The 21,188-nt window shown below is 42.2% G+C and overlaps 1 protein-coding gene across 2 annotated transcripts; it reads right to left on the bottom strand.

Annotated features, from left to right (window-relative positions):
• Positions 1-3,886: 3,886 nt before the first annotated feature.
• On the bottom strand, positions 3,887-20,788 carry ZCCHC8 (zinc finger CCHC-type containing 8). Of its 2 annotated transcripts, none has more exons than XM_035098231.3 (14): positions 19,845-20,788; positions 17,177-17,219; positions 15,907-15,981; positions 15,255-15,360; positions 14,018-14,095; positions 13,553-13,656; positions 12,976-13,041; positions 11,291-11,354; positions 10,774-10,916; positions 9,763-9,905; positions 8,160-8,284; positions 6,668-6,751; positions 5,529-5,643; positions 3,887-5,349 (listed from the first exon to the last, which is right to left on the bottom strand). In XM_035098231.3, exons 1-14 carry the CDS (start codon positions 20,026-20,028, stop codon positions 4,532-4,534), a joined length of 2,148 nt encoding a protein of 715 aa, XP_034954122.1. In that variant the 5' UTR covers positions 20,029-20,788; the 3' UTR covers positions 3,887-4,531. The 2 variants fall into 2 exon arrangements, with proteins under 2 accessions (XP_034954122.1, XP_034954123.1); XM_035098232.3 differs by having other exon boundaries at positions 11,291-11,351.
• Positions 20,789-21,188: the final 400 nt, after the last annotated feature.

The raw sequence follows: 21,188 nt of genomic DNA, 5'->3' as shown, positions 1-21,188 counted from the left end.
CTTTTGTCTGTCCCAAACCATTCATTTCCCTGGGTGATCCCAAGTTCTAGTTCTTTGGGATAGAGAAATGTCTATTGGCTTTCTCCACACTACGCATAAATTTATAAACCCGTTAATCCCCATTGTAGACATCTTTTTTTCCAAGCGGGGAAAAAACAAAGCCCAGCCTTTGTGGCAACTTTGTGCCCTCCCATTCCCATCATGTGTTATGCTGCTTTTTTTAAATAGTAGTGTTCCTTGATTTTTATTTTTCTGCTGTTTTTCAGGGATTTCTTAAGATGCAATTCAGCAGTAAACCGGGTTTTCCTGGGGAAAGCGGTGGAGGAAAAAAACACAGTTCTCAGACCTGTGATAATAGATCCAATACAAAATAGTAGAAAGCATATGACAAAAGTGTGGATGGACCTTAACTTAAGTCCCCTTTCTTTCAAAGGGACTTAAGTGACTATTTTAGCTGGGTTGGAACCTTTGCCATTCACAGCTCAAATCATTTAAAGCAGTCCCAACAGGTCTGCATAAATCACCATCAGGATTATGTGGTAGGAGAGCTACCAGCCAGGTATGAATGGCATTAGAAAAGTTGTGTGGGAAAGCTTCAAGGCTCACTCTTACTTAGATCAAGCATTATTACTCACTCATTTTAATTACCTGGCCTAGATTGTCATAGAACACACCCACAGCCTAAGGGAGAAAATACACACTTGTTAATAGAGTCAGCCATGAAGGTCTCTCACCACAACAGACTAAAAAGGGTTCATTATGTAATAGAGAACTGTAAAAGATGTGAAACTGAACAAATATTTTAAAAAGCAAGAAAGGACAGGAGGAATGAAACCAGAAAAAATAACAGTACTATTATGTAAGTGCACAGAAAAAGTAACAAAGTCTAGCTTTTGTAATATACAGTGGTGCCTCGCTTAACGAATGCCCTTCTTAACGAAATTTCCGCTTAATGGGTTTTTCGAGCGGAGGTTGCCTCGCTAGACGAATGCTTTTTACGAAAAATTCGTCTAGCAAATCGCGGTTTCCCATAGGAATGCATTGAAAGTCAATTAATGCGTTCCTATGGGCAAAAAAAAATAAAAAAAATTCAATGCATTCCTATGGGATTCGCTAGACAAATTTTTCGCTATAAGAAAAGACCCGTGGAACGAATTAATTTCGTCTAGCGAGGCACCACTGAACTAAGAGTTCTGGATGGAATGCTAAAAATAAACATACACATACCTGACAACAGATAGAAATTAATTTCCCAAATACTGTATCTAAATTTAAGTTGCCTTGGAACAGTAATGAAACTATAGGAATGCTAATTACTCAAGCACTCTTAATAATTTTTCATATATTTCAAATAACCTTTGCAGCAACTGCTATGCGACAAAGTAGGCCAACATTTTAATTCCTGCACTTTGCAGGTTCAGACTGGTAGTAACTCAATGGTGGAGCATATGTCTTGCATGCAGAAAACTTTCTCCAGGGATGATGAGAAGCATAGTTCAAAAGATCTGCAGGAACACACTTAACACACATAAGCTACATGGCTCTCAGGCCTCTTTCCTAGCATTGTGTTCGCTGACTGAGCAACTCCATCAAAGAGTGAACGCCCCCAATTACTCAGTTTAATCCCTGGCATCTCCAGTTTAGAGCATTTTATGGGAAAGGCTTGCACTGGAGAGCAAAGAAAGCAGCTGCCAATCAAAAGTAGGCCACAATTCACACAAACCAATGATAGCATGGGCAAGTTCAAACAAAGTCAGAACTGCTCCACCCATTTAAAATCTCCTGTAATGTAGTCAATTAACCCTTCAGATGCAAGCACTTCTCATAGTTTGCTTTTTATTTTATTTTCAGTGATAGGTAGGTCATGTGACCTAGAATACATAATATTAAGAATATATTTATTTATACCCCGCAGCCATTTTTCCCTGACAGGACTGAAAGCAACTTACAGATAGAAACAAGAACCATTAAAAACATAGAAAAAGCAAAACAATCTCTGAAAAACAATTAAACACTCATACAATTAAAAACTATATACTTTCTTATTAATAATACTTAAACAGTACAATTTAATTCCCTGTTCGGAGCCCCTGATGAATGCCAAAGAAACAAAAGTGCCAAATGCAAGACACTCAGGCAAATGGAACGAGCTACCTGCCACCCTGAAAAAAAAACCTGGAAGGTATGGCACAAACCCCAAACATGCCCAGGGTGGGCCTAGAGTCGTCCTACTGTCATCCAAGGAGGAGCATTCATGGGAAGTGGATCGTCAGAGTATAGTGGTCAGTGACGAGGATCCACGAGGCTGAGTCATAGCTGCACTCCGCCATGAAGCACACATGGGCAGGTCTCTGCCTCTCAGCCTAATTTACTTTACGGGGTTGTTGTGGGGATTAAATGAGGAGCAGAGAACCATGTATACCACCTTGAGCTCTTGGCAAGAAAAGATGCGATAGAAATGTATCTAATGGGCCCTTCTCTGGAGAAGGCTTCCTTCAAATGCTGCCTCAGCTGAGGCATACGTCAATTTTATAGTGCCTGGAGAAAGGAGATGGAGCAGCCTTTGTAGCCATCAGTGGATTTCCAGCAAGATGTTCGTGGAAAAGATGAGAAAAGCAGCTGGAGCCCTGGTAGAAGGCCTGCTAAGGAACAGGTGGTGGTTATTATGTCCTCCTATGTAAAACCACCTGGGACGCGGGTGGCGCTGTGGGTTAAACCACAGAGCCTAGGGCTTGCCGATCGGAAGGTCGGCGGTTCAAACCCCCGCGATGGGGTGAGCTCCCGCTGCTTGGTCCCTGCTCCTGCCAACCTAGCAGTTTGAAAGCACGTCAAAGTGCAAGTAGATAAATAGGTACCGCTCCAGTGGGAAGGTAAATGGCGTTTCCGTGCGCTGTGCAAATAACGCGAGATGAGCGCCACAACCCCATGACTGGACCTTATGATCGGGGGTTCCTTTACCTTTTTATGTAAAACCACAGAATTCAAAGAAGGTGTACTTTCTTTTTCCCATGACTGTACTCGCCCTCTCAGAGGGATGAGTGGGCTTAGGGCAAAAGGAATGGAGAACCATTTACTATAAAGGCTGAAATAAAGAGTAAGGAAATAGATGAAGGAAAACCATGTTAGCTGAAGAAGGAACCTGTACTCAGTGAAGCAGGCAAAGGGAGGGGGTAGAGAAGGAAGAATACAGCACTTCCACAGATTCCAGGCCACGTCTTGCCTAATACATGGTTGTTGTGGAGGCCTCACACATACCATTGAGAATGACCATACACATCATTGGATAATCCTTTAAACAAGTGAAGTAAAAAAAACTAATTTGACATGGCACAGCATGTTCGTATTTGAAAACAGCTAGCTCAGCTATATTTTGAACCATAGGGCAGCTTCCTTGAAGGGCCAGGAGGGCACCAGTCTTCAAAATAACCAAGGTGCCTGCATTGGAGCATTTGTGCAAGGAGGGAAAAGGGCATTGGCGGGATAGCTGCACACAAACCTGCAGTGTGCTCCTGAGAGACTATCCATGCAATGCCACACCTTCATTTTTATGGCGAAAGGAAGGTAGCGTGCAAATGTACAAGCAGCTAATTATGTATGCATGCAACTTTAGAGAAGGCCATTCAACTTATTTTCCAGCCGATGGCCTCATTTCCTCATGAGCAACCACCTGGGGGCTGCTTGTGGTGGGCAGGGCCAAAGGGGGTGCAGGAACTGGTGTGATTTTTACACACTACAGTAGGCTACACCACACAGCTCTGCATCCAGGCAAGCAAGAGGCTGGTTTTTACCATTCAGGAACATGCAAAAGCACTTGAGGGGGGAGTGCAGCATGGGGCATGGGGAGGGCTGCGTGGCCTGGGTAGCGTCTCAAAGGCATACAAAAAAGTTATGAAAAAATTGTTTATTAAACCTCTGTACAGAAGCATCAATATGTATGTACAGCAAGTTCAAATATGGGACATTACTAAAAAGAAAGAAGAAAAACGGTAGTACTAAAAAAATCTGACCCACATAAATTATTTATAAAACTCTTCAAAAAGGGCAGGGATAATTGTGAAACAACCCCTGATTATTCCCATTTAATTGCTACAATTTTTCTATTTTAAATGAAGGAGAAACCATTTAAAAGGTTTTTGAACCTTTTAAAAACTACTGAGAATAAACTGGTTTACAGTGATGCAGAAAGTACAGAGAAAAGCCTCCAGTTGCTGCTGCTCTAACTTCACAAGTCAAACAGGGTCAGAAAGATTAACCCATATTCAGGAAACATTTTCAGAAAAGTTAACTCACTTGGTAACACCTTCTTGTATTAGCAGAAACATTGGTTTTAGGCAGCAACAGACCCCGAAGTCAAAATGGAAGCTCTGTACACTGCACTTTTTAAAACAAGTAACATAATTATAGGAGGAGCTTTCAATATGTCTGTTCTTACTTGGTCATTATTTATAAAGTAAGTACAGAGTAGTATCCAAAGTTAATTGGCCAGTCAGTTTCTTTTGGGTGCAAGCGTGCCGCAGTAGTCACAGGGCACCTAGGAGGAAGCCTTCTTGCTTTTCTGCTGGTTCCTAGGAGAGTTCTTTAGCACACTTCTTATTCGGAGGTAAATCCCAGTAGATTCAGCCATGTTATCAAATTCAAAAGGTGTTATCCCAGCAGCAAACTTGCTCATGTCAGGGACAGGGCTGGCATTTTTGGGCACCTCAGCACTGATGACCACAGGAGTGTCACTCTGGCTTTCCCTGGACACTGAGGTTGAGGGGCAGTTCTCCACACTGCCTTCAGAATCCATGTGGTTCGGTTCTTCATTGTCTGTCAAATCAATCGGTTCATCACCTGAAATCTGTTTCTTTTCGGACTCTTCTGCTTTGAGTACCTGTTCACTGTTGTCTGAAGTCCCAAGTTCCAATACATCCAGCTTCTTGCATGTTATTTCTTCTGGGAAAATGTCTGACTCGGCTCGAGATGGTGATGAGGCTACAGAGTTTCCTGTTAAAGGATTCTCTCCAGGTATGTCAGAGTCACTGTTTGCACTATCTGCTTGCTCCAGGGCTGCCCAAATGAGGCGCTGCTGCTCCTCAAGCTCTTCCAGTGTTAAAGTGTCTTCATCCGTAGCAGAGCCCTCTGCTCTCAGTGGAGCAGAATCACTGGAAGGAGTCAAAGGTGGAGTATCACGGGAAACTGGTAGGGGAATACATGGAGGAAGCTGTGGAGGGGTAATGTTGGGGGGAGTACATGGAGGGGTCCCACGTGGCAATGGGGGAGGAGTGGCATTCAGTGGTGACCCTGGAGGCAGTGGAGGTTGGAACTGGAAGCTATCATAGCCAGGAGAACTGTGTGGAGCTTCAAAGTCTGAAATCAGAAAAAGAGCAACTGTTAGTAAGCATCCCTATCCCTATCTTGTTTTCAATGGAAGCTGGTATTCAGGTATGGTGGATCAGAATTTTTAATAGGGATGGAAAGAAGGAAGTTTTAAAGCTATTTCATGAACTATATTTATTGCACAGGTTTATTAGTATTGAAAGGCTTACCAGAATCCATCTCCATGTCAGCTGATGATACTTCAGCACTGTGTCCTTTCTGTCTTTTTGGATGATGAGAGTTCTGGTGAGATGAAGATCTTTTATTGCTGGACTTTGGGCTCGACTAAAGAAGCATCGCCAAGGAACAAGAGAGATTAGGAGTATTCAACATGATTATGAAGATACATTCATGGAAGGTGCTCATGTGGGCCACAGCCATGGAGAAGGCAGCCTCACAGGGTCTCTGAGCTTTCAATGTTCATTTTTTTAAAGCATTTAAACAAAGTAAATTTCCATCCCTTTCCCTTGCTGCTTCTGACTTCCAGTAGTCTGGCTAATGATTCTAAAGGTACCAAAAGAACTGGAAAGCACTTGGAAATTTATATACTGTACACTGCTTGGATTTAGGTTTGTTTTAAAATGTATATATCTATGTACGTATTGCTATTTTGCAAAATAAATACTAAGAACTGCCTCCAGCATTCTCTGTCTGCTAGTATAAAGCTCTTGCACTAGCAGATGGGCAAGTTTTAATGTTGCATAACCAAGGAATCCAATGCTACAGTTATGCCACAGGCTGCATGATCTATTGTGTAGCACATTATCAGCAACCTGCTGAGCATTCTCTTGCGCAACAACATTTTGCTGGTGCAAAACATTACACCAGCAGAACAAGTATTCCTCTAACTTACGCTACACTGGATTCCACTACACTGGATACAACCCTAAATTTTAGTCTGCCTACTAATATGTCTGATTATAGAACTGCACACTCTTTATTCACATTATCATAGGTGGTTTGAAAGAGTTCAAAGCAACCAACTGCCATATCTTGAAGAAAATATGTTCCCATCAGGGACCCTAGCTCTTCTGTGATTTATGTTAACAGATTTCAATAACTCCTATTGCACTCTTCAACCCTGAAAGGCTAATGGAAAAGTAACTAATTGAAACTAATGAACAAAATAGGACCTAAAGACACCAGAAGACTAGCATCAACCATGGCAACAATCTACAGAAATGTACACCTCTACATGTTCCTCTGACCTATGTATGCTTTTTACTATCATAAATTAGATAATTCTATGTAGAACTAGAAATATGATTGTTAGCACACAGCTTTCACAAGCACATTTAAATATAGTCACCGAATGATAGGTAGAAAGATAGTGGGCAAAGATATCCTTCTGCTGACTGGGCTGAAGGGGTACGGAACCAAACATCCTCCATTCCTGCAGGAATATAAATACATGGCTATCAGTAAAAGAAGATGCTGATCAACGTGCAGGACTAGAAAACTTGCTTGCATATATGTGTTTAGCAAAAAGAGGAAGAAAGCAAAGAATAAACTGTAAGAAAAATATTTAATAAAGGCATTTGCTCGCTGAAGGCACGTTTCTGCGTGTGCGCGAAGCGCTGATAGAGCGCTTCTGCGCACACATCCGCTGCGCAGATCGCGTCTGCGCATCCGACGCCACGGAACCCGGATGTAAACACTTTCGGGTCCGCGGCGTTCATAAATGGAGTTTTTCGTAAACAGAGGTAGGCGTAATCCGAGGTTCCACTGTATTCCAAACACAGAATTTACAACAGATGAGGACATAATATATCAATACAAATTAAAAACAAGACAATACAGCTTAGAATATAAAAACATTGGGAGCTGAAATACCAAGCTAGTATTAAAAAGTAGAACAGACTAAAACACACATGAAAGAAACCAAAGAGGAAACCCCTCCCCAGAAAGGGAGTTCCAAAGTTGAGGAACCACTGTCAAAAAGGCCCAGTCCGTGGTACCCACCAACTAGATCTGCCTTAATGGTGGCCCAGAGGAGAGGGCCTTTGAGGACCATCTCAAGGTCAGGGCAGTTAGCCGTGTTGGTCTGCCGCAGTCGAAACAAAATAAAAAAAAATCCTTCCCGTAGCACCTTAGAGACCAACTACCGTCTTTTTCACTCCATAAGACTTTCTTCCTCCTAAAAAGTAAGGGGAAATGTCTCTGTGTATTATGGAGCAAATGTGTGGTCGATCGCTGGCTCCCTTTCTGGCCCTGCCCCCTTGCCCAGGCCTCCGTTCTTGAATGTTCTGCAGACAGAGGCTATTTGTTTCCCCAGCAACATGTGACTGGCTGATTAGATTATCTGTCTGGAAACTGTAGAAACGGCTCCCTTTCCTTTCATAAAGAAGCTGCAGAACTCTGAGTTGAACCCCATAAAAACAGGATTTTTTTCCTTTTGCAAAGTAGGCTCAACAACTTTGAGCTGATCCTCAAAAAGGGGGGCTTTTCCCCTTTGCAAAAGAAGCTGCACAACCTTGAGCTGATCCTCAAAAAAACAGGGCTTTTCCCCTTTGCAAAAGAAGCTGCACAACTGTGAGCTGATCCCCCCAAAAGGGTGCTTTCCCCCTTTAAAAAACTAGGTGCGTCTTATGGAGCAAAAAATATGGCATGTTTGTTATTGGTATGAGCTTTCATGTGCATGCACACTTCTTCAGATAGAGGCCAGGGCAGTTCATGTGGAAGCAGGGAGTCCCTCCAAATAAATTTTGAAAGGACTGTCAGATACAGATAACATGTAAAAGAAATTCGTATGTCACTCTTTGGAGGAAGGAGGTGATGAAAGTGTAAAACTAGTCACTTACATCTGTTACTCCATTTGGAGTGGACATATTAAAACCTGGATAGTTTATCAACTTAGAGACATCATAAGTGACACGCCAATTCTGTTGGTAATATTCTTCCGCCTCTGTTTCACCACCAGGAGATGCTGTAACAAAACACCACAAATAGTTAGTGATACTATTGACAAAAGAGGACTTGGCACATATACTGGTGAGCTCTTGTTGCTTCTAACCACTTTGACAACAGGGTGCTGGAATGCACAGATTCTGTGATAAGAAGCAAAACAACATTGTATAATTAATCACAAAAGAAATAACCAGCCATTTTTTATGCACCATATTCAGAACTGAAAAATTTAGCACCACTCCAGCAGAACCCCAAGATAAACCACCCAAGCTCGGCTTATGGTAGTTATTTAAGGTTGTAGTCAATGCTAGTCCTACTCAGAAAAGACCCATTAAAATTAATGAATATGACTTAGGCACATTCATTCCAACAGGTCTACTCTGAGTAGGACTTTATTTGCTACAAGTCTAGCAATTGAGTCCAACTCCCCACAATGCAGGAATCTCAATCAATGCCTCCATAGATTGTTCCCATGAATTTTAGTAACAATGGAAGTTTTTCTGAAAACATGGGGGGGGGGTCCTAAGCCACACACTCGTCTTATCATACATATAACTGTTTATTATCGTATTTGGACTTACAATCCACCCCAAACAATCCCAGGGGAGGGGTGTTTCAGGTTTCAAATAAATACAATGTACATTAAAATCAGAAAATGAGAAAAACAACCAATATTAGAACAACAGCACAGAACAAGAGGACAGACATCTGGTCAACCAAAGCCCTGGGTAAAAAGGTGTGTATTGACCAACTGTTGAAAATCTTATGTGTTGTTCCAACTTCTTAAATTGGGCTCCATAGTGGGCTGACAACCAGTGCAGATCTTTCAAGGTCAGTCAGAATGTGTATACATCCACCAGCAGCCTCACTTGAGTGTTCTGCACTAGCTGCAGCTTCGGAATGATCTTTAAGGGTAGCCTGACACAGACTGGGAAGTGACCATGGATCACTGTGATAGGTTATCCCAGTCAAGGAACAACATAACACTGGGTCTCAAATGACATAGAAAGATAAAGTAGGACCCACCAAGCTATAATCCCCCGTTGCTGCTGTCTAAAATCGGCCTTGAAGGTAGGAATGGAATCACTGTACAACAATGCCCCCAATTTCCAACCCCCAAGTTGTTTGAGAAGGATGCTGTAGTCAATAGTATTGAAGTCAAAAAGAATCAACAAGGTTGCACTACCCAGTTCCTTTCCCAAGAAACCAGGCCAGTCAAGGTAGTTTCAATGCCTTGAATTGAATTGGGTCCAGATAATCTACTCGTATTACAGAAGTTCAATTATTATTGGAAAGACTCAATAGGCAAACATCTCATATAACAGGCTGTAACAATAAACAACACTATTTTAACTATTTTCTTTACACTCAGAAACCAGAAAGGTGGAATGCTTTTCAAAGTCAAAAGCCAAATAATGGACAGGTATCCTCTTATTACGAAAAAATAAAACACATTTGCAGTAAGGTAACGAGGGCCTTTCTCACCACTAAACTTACCCTTTCCATCATAGAGTGTTAGTCCAGATTTTTCCATTTCTGCTTCCTTGAGCCAACCTGGGGGATAGCCCAGTTGCCGCATTCGATAGATGAAAGGAGGAAGAGTCTTGTCAGTGACACCAAGTGCATCTTGAAGTTCCTCGCTGCAATAGGAAAAATGCATCTTGTTAGAAATAAGAAGGGGCTGAACAACACTATTTGGGGAAATTGTCTGCTACATTTTAAGAAAACAAACGAGAGATTTGTATCCTGATGGAAAACTTAGGTCACACTGAAATTATATAAGCAAGCTGCAGAGTTGTGTCCAGCTTGAATATATTTGCATGTTGTTACACATAAGTGATTTTCATGAATACAGTATGTTCTTTTCCATTAATTGTTACTCCCAAACCAGCCAGGTCTTGATGCAGCTTTATTGCTAAGGGTTCCAAAATTACAGTTTGAAGCAGTTTTATTTTCTTGGTTCTTTTTCTGGTTGTTTGACAGTAGAGAGATCTTTCTGAGGGGCGGTCACTGCCACCCCTCCTTTGGCCCATTCCCTTTTTTTGCACTATTTGAGATACGATGTACACCTTTCTATCTGTCTCGGGCACTAATGCTGCTGGTAGATCTGTTCTCTGAGATTTGCTGCTGAGAATGTTGAATTTCCTCTAGTGACTACCAGATGGAAATGACAAGCCCAGTAATATCATATTCCTGCTTTTTGCAACTTAAACACTACTGGACACATTTCTCTTTTTTTCTTTTAAAGGTATTTTGAATGACCGTTTAGATTTAGTAAAAATCAGGTACCTGAAGGCAGGAGTGCTGAGCCATCCAGTCCCTTCCCCCCATGTTTTCAGCTTTCTCCAACTTTGTGCCTTCCAAATATTTTGGACTACAGGTTCCAGCAGCAGCCGCCAGCACAGCCATGCTGGTCTGGTCAGTGCTGACATGAGTTGTAGTCCAAAGCTTTCAAGGAGCACCAGGTTGGGAAAGGCTGGTTTATATTCAGTGAGAGAGAGAAAATACCTAATTATTCCTGGTTTGAACCTTCCAAACCTTTCTTCAACTTCATCTGCATGGTACCGCTGTTGGAAGTTTTGGTTTCCTGCTTCCCCACAAGCATCCATAAACTGCTTCCTTTTTTCACTTATACGGGCAGCATTTCGTGGCTAAAATGTAGTTAGAGGGGGGAAATCAGGACAATGTCAGCTACCAAGTTACACATAAAAATTCCCTTGATTCACCTGTGGGATAACAGTCTGCTTAGTACTATACAGAGTTAGACTATTTGATACTTAAAGGTTTTAGCCTCACAGAGGATATATGTTGCTGAATACAATTGTTTAAACTTGTTTTTTAAAAGACCCTAGAATATTTTAATAGGGACATACATAGCAAAATATGTTTCTTAAGATATAAAGCATATCAACAATATTCAAATGGATTATACAGTTTTATCAAAACCCAACTGAATCCTTCCAAATTAATCCATATCTGATTATCAATGTGCTCTGAGGACAGAACATCAGAAGGAATATTTTACCTGTGGACAATCTTTCATTTGGTGGTCTTCAGAGCCACAATTGAAGCAGTGAGATTTTGGCCTGCTTTATAAAAGTAAACAGTTTATAACACTAATATTTAATACTGGCTTAACAAATATGTGAGTCCATTACATATTTCCAACAGCCTTTTAAAAATGTCATCCATATGGTTAATATACCAAACCCAGTTGTGACAGCACAGAAGAATGCAGGATGAAGTATACTAACAGCAATGTCACTTAACATTTTAAACATTTTGCAACTATGCCACAACAGTCTGACAAATAAATACAGTGGTGCCTCAACTCACGAATTTAATCCGTTCCGAAGGCACCTTCGTAGGTCGTTGAAAAGTGCCATTCGAAACGCGATTTCCCAAAGGAATGCATTGGAAACGGAAAAATTCATAAGTCGAAGCAACCCCATCTAAAAATTCGTAAGTTGAAAAAACCCTATATAAAACCGCCGCGGTTTCTGTTCAGATGTTAAGAAATTCATAAGCGTGAGGCCATTTGCCCCATTCGTAAGTTGAAAAATTCGGTTGTCGAGTCGTTTGTAAGTCGAAGGAACCACTGTAAAGTAGTATATAGTGGAAATTTGGATGTTGGAAAGAAAAATAAAAAGTGCTCTGATCTAAGACATAATAGTTTGACTCTTGCTATGGACTTTGTGATTTCGTGCTCCTTCTTTCTCTTGCAATCCCTCCCACAGACCACACCGCAATTTGCCATGACATCCAAAGCAGGTGAATACGGTGTGCCTGAACCATGGAAGCCCATTTGAAAGTGTGGTTTCCAATTCAGGTTTGAAGGGAAACCATTGTTTGTGAGAATCAGGAAGTGTGAGAGGAAACTGAATGGGTCAGTGCATGAAACAATTATTTTCATGCTTTGCCTATTATGGAGAAGGCCACTTTCGCACTTAATATCACAAAATGCTTTAAAAACTGCAAGCTGTTACATCATGAAGGGTGCTCTTTTGGAGAAAGAGTATCATTATGGAGAAGACCACTTTCAACTTGCATTAGCAGCAGTGCACTGCTTTTCAAAATATTTTAGAAATACCGGTAACTACCTAGTCCATCTTAAGATATGTCAAGGTACATGGCCCTCTCCAATTATAAAGCTGAGTAAATTCTTGTTTTTAATTGTTCATGAAATGTTGGCTCAATCCATTATTCTAGTGCCCTACTTGAGGACTCATCTAGTTAATTCTTAATGAAAGTTAATTAATAAGCCTGTCTCCTAGCAGATTTCAATTTTCTATCAAATTAAAGAAAACGAGTTTTACGAGAGTTATGAGCAGGATGATGGACAGCGAGGTCTGAATAGCCCTTGCTAACCTGGTGTCCTCCAGCATGGCTGTGCTGGCTGAGGTTGATGGCAGCTGTAGTCCAAAACGTCTGGAGGGCACCAGGTTGACAAAGACTGCTATAGTTACTTTGGATGTAACTGAATAAGGTCTTCAAAGCACCCAGAACATTCCAACTCCCTCTCCCCATATACTTTTGGTCATAAGAGGCTGCACTTAACACTTAATATCACAATGAAGGGTGCTCTTTACGTCAGCAATTTAATCTGCGCTTTGCTCTCATTCTAATCTAAGTCATATCCATTACTAATCAACCACAGTACATTTCAGTTTTTTTAACTAGAAATCTTCATAGATTTAGAGAAATACAAACCTTTTAGGCTTTACTTGTATCTCCTGTCCATCTAGAGAAAGAATCTGCGTGAAAACTTGCTGGTATCTTAAGAGTTCAATAAGGAATTGCCATTGTATAAAACAGAACAACTGAGGTTTACATGTCTGTGTATGCATGGTGGCTATGTCCCAGCGGTGTTTTGGTATAAATTGTTATTACAAAGTTCAATTTTGTTTGTTTTTTGCTTAAGAAAGGTAAGATGAGACTCATAATCAATACCACAAAGGCAAGATTATGCTTGAAAGGATGGTTCCATCATTGTTGAAAGTATGCTATTTTTTATTAGTAGAGTTTGCCTGATCAGTGTAGCGTGTCAGCTGCCTGACTCCACTATTGAGAAATATAGCATGGAAGCACAGTAGCATCTTAAAGCAGAGCAGAAAATCCAATCACCAGAAATAATGTTTCACCAAAAAGGGCATTCCCTGTAATGTATGACACCACAATTATGTAGTTAATAGACTCAAAATATGTAGATTGAAACTGCTTTAGTACTGATTGGATTAAGTTGCAGTGTTAGCAGGAAAAGAGGAGGACATTAAACTAAATAGGATACTTGGGTATTTCCCATCCGTCTGTCAGCTGAGGGTTTTCATTTAATATAGGCTGCCCCAGTTTATCAAGACAAAAATTGGTAAAATAGAGAACACTTCCTACAACCTGTAGAAAGAGTCAAAAAGTGTCAGCATTTTATCAGATTGAAAGACAACATTCCTTTTTAAAAAATGTACTTAAATATTTCACAAATATGTATTCTGATATAATTAAGTACATTAAAATAAAGGTTCTCCTGTTTAAGGTTTTACAAATAAGATCTTACACCCTACACACCCATAACTAAAAGCCCAGCCAATTAATGAGTTTCGGCCTTCCAAGAATTACAACAACTTAACAATAATTAAATACAGTGAGAATTACATGGCTCTTTCAGCATCTTGTCAACCCTTTTCTAATGCCATGGCTCAGAAATCTAAAATGTAGGATTCAAGCACATACACCACAAAACAAAGGAGTAACTTACACTAAAGGCCTCCTTGATTTTTTTTGATGTATTTGAGATTGTCACTTTATGGTCTTCTTCCAACATAAAACTAGAAGGCTAATAGAAAGACAAATCACAGTTTGCAAAACTAAGCTTATATTTATCAAACAACAAACTATATAATTCTGAGTGTTCTCCTATACTATGCCCGAACTCACTTCCAGAACACTTGTACAGTGGTGCCTCACAAGACAAAAGTAATTCGTTCTATGAGTCGCTTCGTCTTGCGATAATTTCATCTTGCGAAGCGCGGTTTGCCGCGGCAAAAAAAAAAAAAACATCAACCCCCGAAAACCTTTGTCTTGTGAAGCACGGCCATAGAAAACTTCGTATTGTGAGTCACCAAAAACATCGCAAAACGCTTTCATCTTGCGAGTTTTCCGTTGCGTGAGGCATTCGTCTTGCAAGGTACCACTGTACAGTATCAGGAATAGGGAACCTGGTGCCCTCTAGAGGCAGCTGGGATTCCAATGCCCATCTGTCCCAGCAAGCATGGCCTATTGTCAGGAATGATGGGCAACTCCAGAGCAGAGCAACATCTGGAAGGCAACAAGTTCCCTGGCCTACAGGATTCTTTAAAAAATTCTTGCATTTATATCCCAACTTTCTTCCATCAAGGATACTCTCTCCCCCCCTCCCCACCGTCCCTTCAAATTTCAGCTAAAAATCCACTCTCTTTGCTCTCTTTGAAGTCTTTAGCTTAACCTCCTATAAGTATGGCGAAGTCCTCTTCCACAAAGTGAACAGGAAAGGCCATGTGTGCCCTGGTGCTCTGAGTGCACACTGGATGGACATAGCTCAGTGGCCACTTTGGATGTAGCGGAATCTCAAGCAAAAAAGTCCTCAGATAGCAGGGCTGGGAAAGTCCCCAACCTGAGACCTTGGGAAGCTACTGTTAGTCCCAATAAACAATACTGGGCTAGGTGGACCAATGGTTTGACTCAGTATTGCCTATCTTCACATGGAACAGTATACTTTGCTACTGAAGAACATGACCAGAGTTAACACATTGCAGCAGAACATTTTTGACAGACCAGTCATATGAATAGAAAGATGTTATTTCTTGAAAATGTAGCTTACGTGCTTCTCTTCTTATGCTTTTAAGGAAACACGGTACACTTTTCATCAATAACAAAGGCTAGTAGGGCTCATCTACTACTTTAGTAACAATGAATACCAAGAAAAGGTTTAGATCATTTCATTAATATATAAATACCTGCGGCTTAACATTGAAGTAGGTCTTGTCAGATTCAGCACTTTGTTGCTCCTCATATTTTTGAACTAAACAAGATATAAAATCTTCTATTTCTTGATGATATTGCCTATACAAGAATTATCAAAATAGATATGCTGTCTTTGATTGTTATAAAGCATCTCTCTCACAGACTGCTGTTACACACTGTTCAAGCTGAGGATTTTGTTCTGCAATTCTGCAGAAGGAAGAGCTTGTAGATCAAACTTGGGGGGGGGGAGGTAAAGGCATTTGTCCTATCCAGTGTTTTGGTAGCTCTGCAGTAATTCAAAATTCCTTTCATGTTGCATACTTTTTCTTTAAATATCTGTAGAGCAATAGTTTTCAGTGTTTTTTAGACTAGGGACAACAACCTACTATGTGGGAACTTTAACTTTTTAAAAAACCCTACATATGGCTTATTTACCCAACCACCCAATGTTTCCAGTTCTCATTTGAACACACACGCACACACACACCTAAATAATTGGGGTACAGCTACAGACATGACACCTTATATTGGGAGACAGTAGACTACAGTAGTGGGTTCTGACCCACCACTCAAAGCTCAATACTCTAGAAGGCACCCACGATTCAAACATTCTGAACTTAACCAATATAAAATATATACACTTACTTTGAAACAGTATTGTTCATAAATAAAATTTGTAACAAAGGCCCATCAAGTTGAGAGTCGTCAATGGTAAGTCCACTAAAAAAGAAAGCATAAAGCTACCATTATCATTCGGTAGCAGCAGTTCAGACAGGCCCACATGTCTCTTTGACGTAGTTTGGAAGTATTCTGGCCACATTAAGATACTTTAATATATGTAGGGACGCGGGTCACGCTATGGTCTAAACTACTGAGCCTCTTGGGCTTGCCGATTGGAAGGTTGGCTGTTAGAATCCCCACGACAGGGTGAGCTCCCATTGCTCTGTCCAAGCTCCTGCCAACCTAGCAGTTTGAAAGCATGCCAGTGTGAGTAGATAAATAGGTACCACTGCAGTGGGAAGGTAAACAGAGTTTTCATGTGCTCTTGCACTTGTCACAGTCCTCCGTGCACCAGAAGCAAAGCTGTCTGTGGACAAACGCCAACTCCCTTGGCCTGAAAGCGAGATGAGTGCCGCAGCACCATAGTCACCTTTGATTGGATTTAACCGTCCAGGGGTCCTTTACCTTAATATGTTTGTTTGTTTGTTTGTTTGTTTCTCTCTCGTCCCCCACCAAATTCTTAGTAATAAACCTTTCTCCTTACCGCAGTTTGTTAAGAACAGTGCATACTAAGCCAAAATTATTTTCTTTTGATTACATGCATTAGATTCTACAGCTTAATATCAGTGAAGTGGTGACCACTCAATACAAACAAATGACAGGTATTTTCTGCTACATCAACACCCAGAATCCAGAAAACCATGCTGCTTCACGTGCTCAAGGAGGCTTTGTGCCCCACCCCATAAATGGAGCAGGTCAAACCACCTTTTAAAAATCACCTAACTTTCGGCAAACCCGGAAGTCTTTTCGCCGTGCGCGTGTTCTGCGCCTGCGCAGAAGCAGCGCACGTGGTCGGCGCATGCACAGAAGCACAAAATAGAGCTTCGCGCATGCGCAAAGTGGGCGCTTTGACAACCGAAGAATTCAACTTACAAAGAGCGCCGCGGAATGGATCGCCTTCGTAAGTCGAGGTACCACTGTACGAACATAAAGTATGAATTACATCATACATCTAAAACATGGCAAGCCAGTTTTGAAACTGAAAAGAATTCCACAAGCAATTTATGCTTTGGCATTGTGTGGGTGGGTTGGAATCACACAGGGCATGCCCAAATTCTTACACATATCTAAAGTGGCTCTTGGGAGCCCATCCACTATATTAAACATCACAGATGATGAAGCAATTTACACATACCTTGGTCGAGTCAGCATATTCAATTTTCTTCTGAGTTCATGATGTTAATTATTTGTTAAGGAATTTAAAGTCATGCTACTATTTCAGAATAATGACAGATAATTTATGACTGCCCCTGTTCTGCACTCTCAATCAGTAATGATTAGAACCAGAGCTCCAGATGTAAGCTTATTTGACATATAAAAAGTAGGTATGAAAGTTAAAGTATGTTAGCTGTGAATCAACTGTGAATCAGAGAGCAGCTAAAACCTATTCATGGTACTCAATGTACATGAAGGAAGGAAGGCATCACAAGGGAAGCCTGATGATGGCAGAATTGAATGAATATATTGTCAAACGCTTCAGGCCACATCCTTCTAGGGCTGCTGACATTTATGTCACAGTTCTGCTAAAGGAAGAACTGTACTCCTTCCTGGTACAATTCATGCTTATGAACAGTCCCTTCTTTGAAATCTGGTATCCTGTGCCCTTTAAAAAGCTGCACGTGTGATATATTCAACAGGTGCTGCTCTCTCCACCCCAGCTTTGTCATGTGTCCTCTGTGTGTGTGTGTGACCACAAAACAATTTGCAGAGGGATGATGACAGTGGTACTTCAGGTTAAGTACTTAATTGGTTCCGGAAGTCCATACTTAACCTGAAGTGAACTTTCCCATTGAAAGCAATGGAAAGTGGATTAATCCATTCCAGACGATGAAAAACACCCCCTAAAACAGCAATTTAACACACATTTTACTGTCTAATGCAGGCACCCCCAAACTGCGGCCTTCCCAATGTTTTGGCCTACAACTCCCATGATCCCTAGCTAACAGGGCCAGTGGTCAGGGAAGATGGGAATTGTAGTCCAAAACATCTGGAGGGCCGAAGTTTGGGGATGCCTGGTCTAATGAGACCATTGATCCATAAAATGAAGGCCATAATTAATGTACTGTACTATAAAATAAAAAAGACAGTATTCCAGATTTTAAAAATCAACATTTACAGTAGTACCTCGGATTAAGTACTTAATTGGTTCCGGGGTGCCATTCGCACCCCAAAAAGTGGCGATAGAGCGCATGCGTGAAGTGCCGATAGAGCACAGAACGCTTCTGCGCATAGCACACAGATTGCTTCTGCGCATGCAGCGGAACTCGGAAATGAGCACTTCTGGGTCCGCGGAGTACTTAACCTGAAAGTACTCAACCTGAAGCATACTTAACCCGAGGTGTGACTGTAATATAAAAGTGCTGGGTGTTCTTCAAATCCATGCTCAGCTACAATGTTTACTAGGTGAACTTGGATAATTCAGCACCTCATGTACTTCACAGGATTGTAGCCAAGGAGAAAAGGGGACAGGAGAGAACCATGCACCACTGCTCAGAGTACCGGCCTAAGACTGGGAAGACCCAGATTCAAAGTCACACTCAGCCATGAAGGCCCCTGTGTGATCTTGGGCTGCCACTCTCGCTTGCAGTCTATCTTATCCCACAAGTAGGTGGTGTGGTATGGGATGAAGTAGTATAAAACAAAATTTAAAAATCACAGCAAAGTTCCAAGATACAACTTCTCAAGTGGATAGCAGTATGTTGCGGCAAACACAACACAAACAGGATCAGCAGAGTGGAATTTTGGTCAACTGGGGGGGCAGCAAATGGTTCTTTAGTTAATTTATTATTGCATTTTTACTGCCATAAAGGAGAAGAAATGCCTGTGGGAGTTTCTGTCTCAAGTGTCAACATAACTTTGCCAGTCTTGTTTCTTATACAGTACACTCCAACAGGAGCAGGACAGGGTGAGAGTTTCATTGTTCCTGCTCTCCCGAAGCACAGTGATGTAGGGTGGATACTTTTTCCAGAAATAATTTCACCAGTAACGGTGAATGGATGCAAACTACAAATAAGTAAGCCTGGCAGCTTCAACCTTCTTAGCATTGCTTATGGAATATATTCAGTTGGTTAGCTTTACTGTACACAGCCAAAGCATCTTATGAAATAAAAGTAAAACAAATGTACTAAATTAGATCACTCTTTAGGGCAGCCTTTGCCTGCCTGGTGCCCTCCAGATGTTGTTGGGCTACAACTCCCAACACAGGGCAGCCAAACATTTGCTAATGCAAAGTACCTTAGAATTTACTTAAGTATCTTTTTACAAAAAAAATCCTGATCACTGCTCAGGCAGCAAAACGTCTTGGGCCGGGCCAACCCTGAAAACAGAGACTTGTCAACTTCCTTCAAAGACTAACAGCGATTGTGACATAAGCTCTCATGATCCAGGGGGCTTGACTGTGTCACCCCTTCAAATGCCACGAGGCTCTGATCCCTGTTGCAAGAGGCTAGTCCCTAACACTTTCTGCAACTACAGCCGAAGCCCACGGAACTAAAACCACCGCATGTTCTAGATTATAGATGGGGTGGGGATGGGGGTTACAACGGCTAGGACCTCTTTGTGAAGATAGGTAACAAGATGTCAACAGCACATTGGGCGCCGACGCCCACCCAGAGGCGGCTCCATTCTCAGCCCCTTTTAAGAAAGCTCCACGCGGTCCCGTAAGGCCGGGAGGCGCCCCTCAGCAACCCCAAGGGCAGCGACGCAGCTGCCTCTCGGTGGGGGGGAGGGGAGCGGGGCTCTCAGGCACCCTGTCAGCCGAGGGGAGGGGGCGCCCCCCAGGCCTGCTTCCCCCGCCAGGATATTTTCGGCCTGCAGCTCCCTGACGGTCTCCTGGCACTCCCTCAGCCGCTCGCGGAGCTCCTCCGTCTGCGCATCGGCCTCCTCGAAGCGGGTGTGGACCGGCTGCGCGGCCGGGATGGGCGCCGCCTCGCCGGCGTCCAGCTGCTCGAAGAGCTCCTGGTCCCCGAAGTCCACCTCGGCCGCCATCTTAGGTCGGGGAGGGAAGGCGCCGGCCGCGTGTGGCCCGCCGGCCGCACGGCCAGACGCTGCGGAAGAAGTTGCCGCCGGGCGGAGAAGAAAGGGGGCGAAAGGCCCCGGCCTCACCTCGGAAAGGCCCGCAGTTTCACGCAAGGCCTTCTGTCGCCAGAGCTCTTCGGGCAGGCGACTACAACTCCCACAATGCAACGAGGCCGAACGGTACCAGCAGCCCGTAGGCCTGAACTTCAAACTGGGAGAGTGGCTGTGGGCAGCGATGCATGCTGGGATTGGCGAAGCACTTCCGCCCTATTTTCAAGCTTCCGGAAGCGCATACTAGCGGAAATTGACTTGCAATAGGAGTCGGGGGGGGGGGGGACGAGCTGCGGCTGTTTTTGCTCAGTCTCTTCCTGTGCGCTTTTCCACTTTCTGTGCTTCACCACTTTCAGGAGTTCAAGCAAAAAGAACCTGGTTACAGCGCAAGCAGGAAACCAGGCAAATAACCCTCCTTTTCCTCCACTATTGTCAGGTCTCTCTCCTCATTAAAACATAAGGGCAGCAACAGACCATCCAGGTTCAATCACTAGGCATGTTCTGATAAGAGATAGAAGAAAAACCCTGGCAAGCCACTGCCACTTAAAACGTGTTTAGCTTATTTTTTAGTTGCTGTTTGGTTAAGTTTTACAGATCGTAATTGTTTTACTGATTATTTGTTCATAATATGACTTATGCTGTACTTGTGTTCTATTAGGTTACTATTACAGTGGTACCTCTACTTACGAATGTTTCTACTTACAAATGGAGCTCCGTCCACCATCTTGGGTGTGGTTTAGATAGGATTTTTTCTACTTACGAATTTTTAGATAGGGTTGCTTCGACTTACAAATTTTTTCGACTTACGAATGTGCATTCGGAACGCATTAAATTCGTAAGTATATGTGGAACGGCTTAGGGAGCTGGGTATGTTTAGCCTGGAGAAGAGAAGGTTAAGGGGTGATATGATAGCCATGTTCAAATATATAAAAAGATGTCATATAGAGGAGGGAGAAAGGTTGTTTTCTGCTGCTCCAGAGAAGTGGGCACAGAGCAATGGATTTAAGCTACAAGAAAGAAGATTCCACCTAAACATTAGGAAGAACTTCCTGACAGTAAGAGCTGTTCGGCAGTGGAAT

Source organism: Zootoca vivipara, chromosome 16, assembly GCF_965207765.1.
Source record: "Zootoca vivipara chromosome 16, rZooViv2.hap1.1, whole genome shotgun sequence".
NCBI classification, from domain to species: Eukaryota; Metazoa; Chordata; class Lepidosauria; order Squamata; family Lacertidae; genus Zootoca; species Zootoca vivipara.
This window is presented reverse-complemented; position numbering and strand designations above follow the sequence as displayed.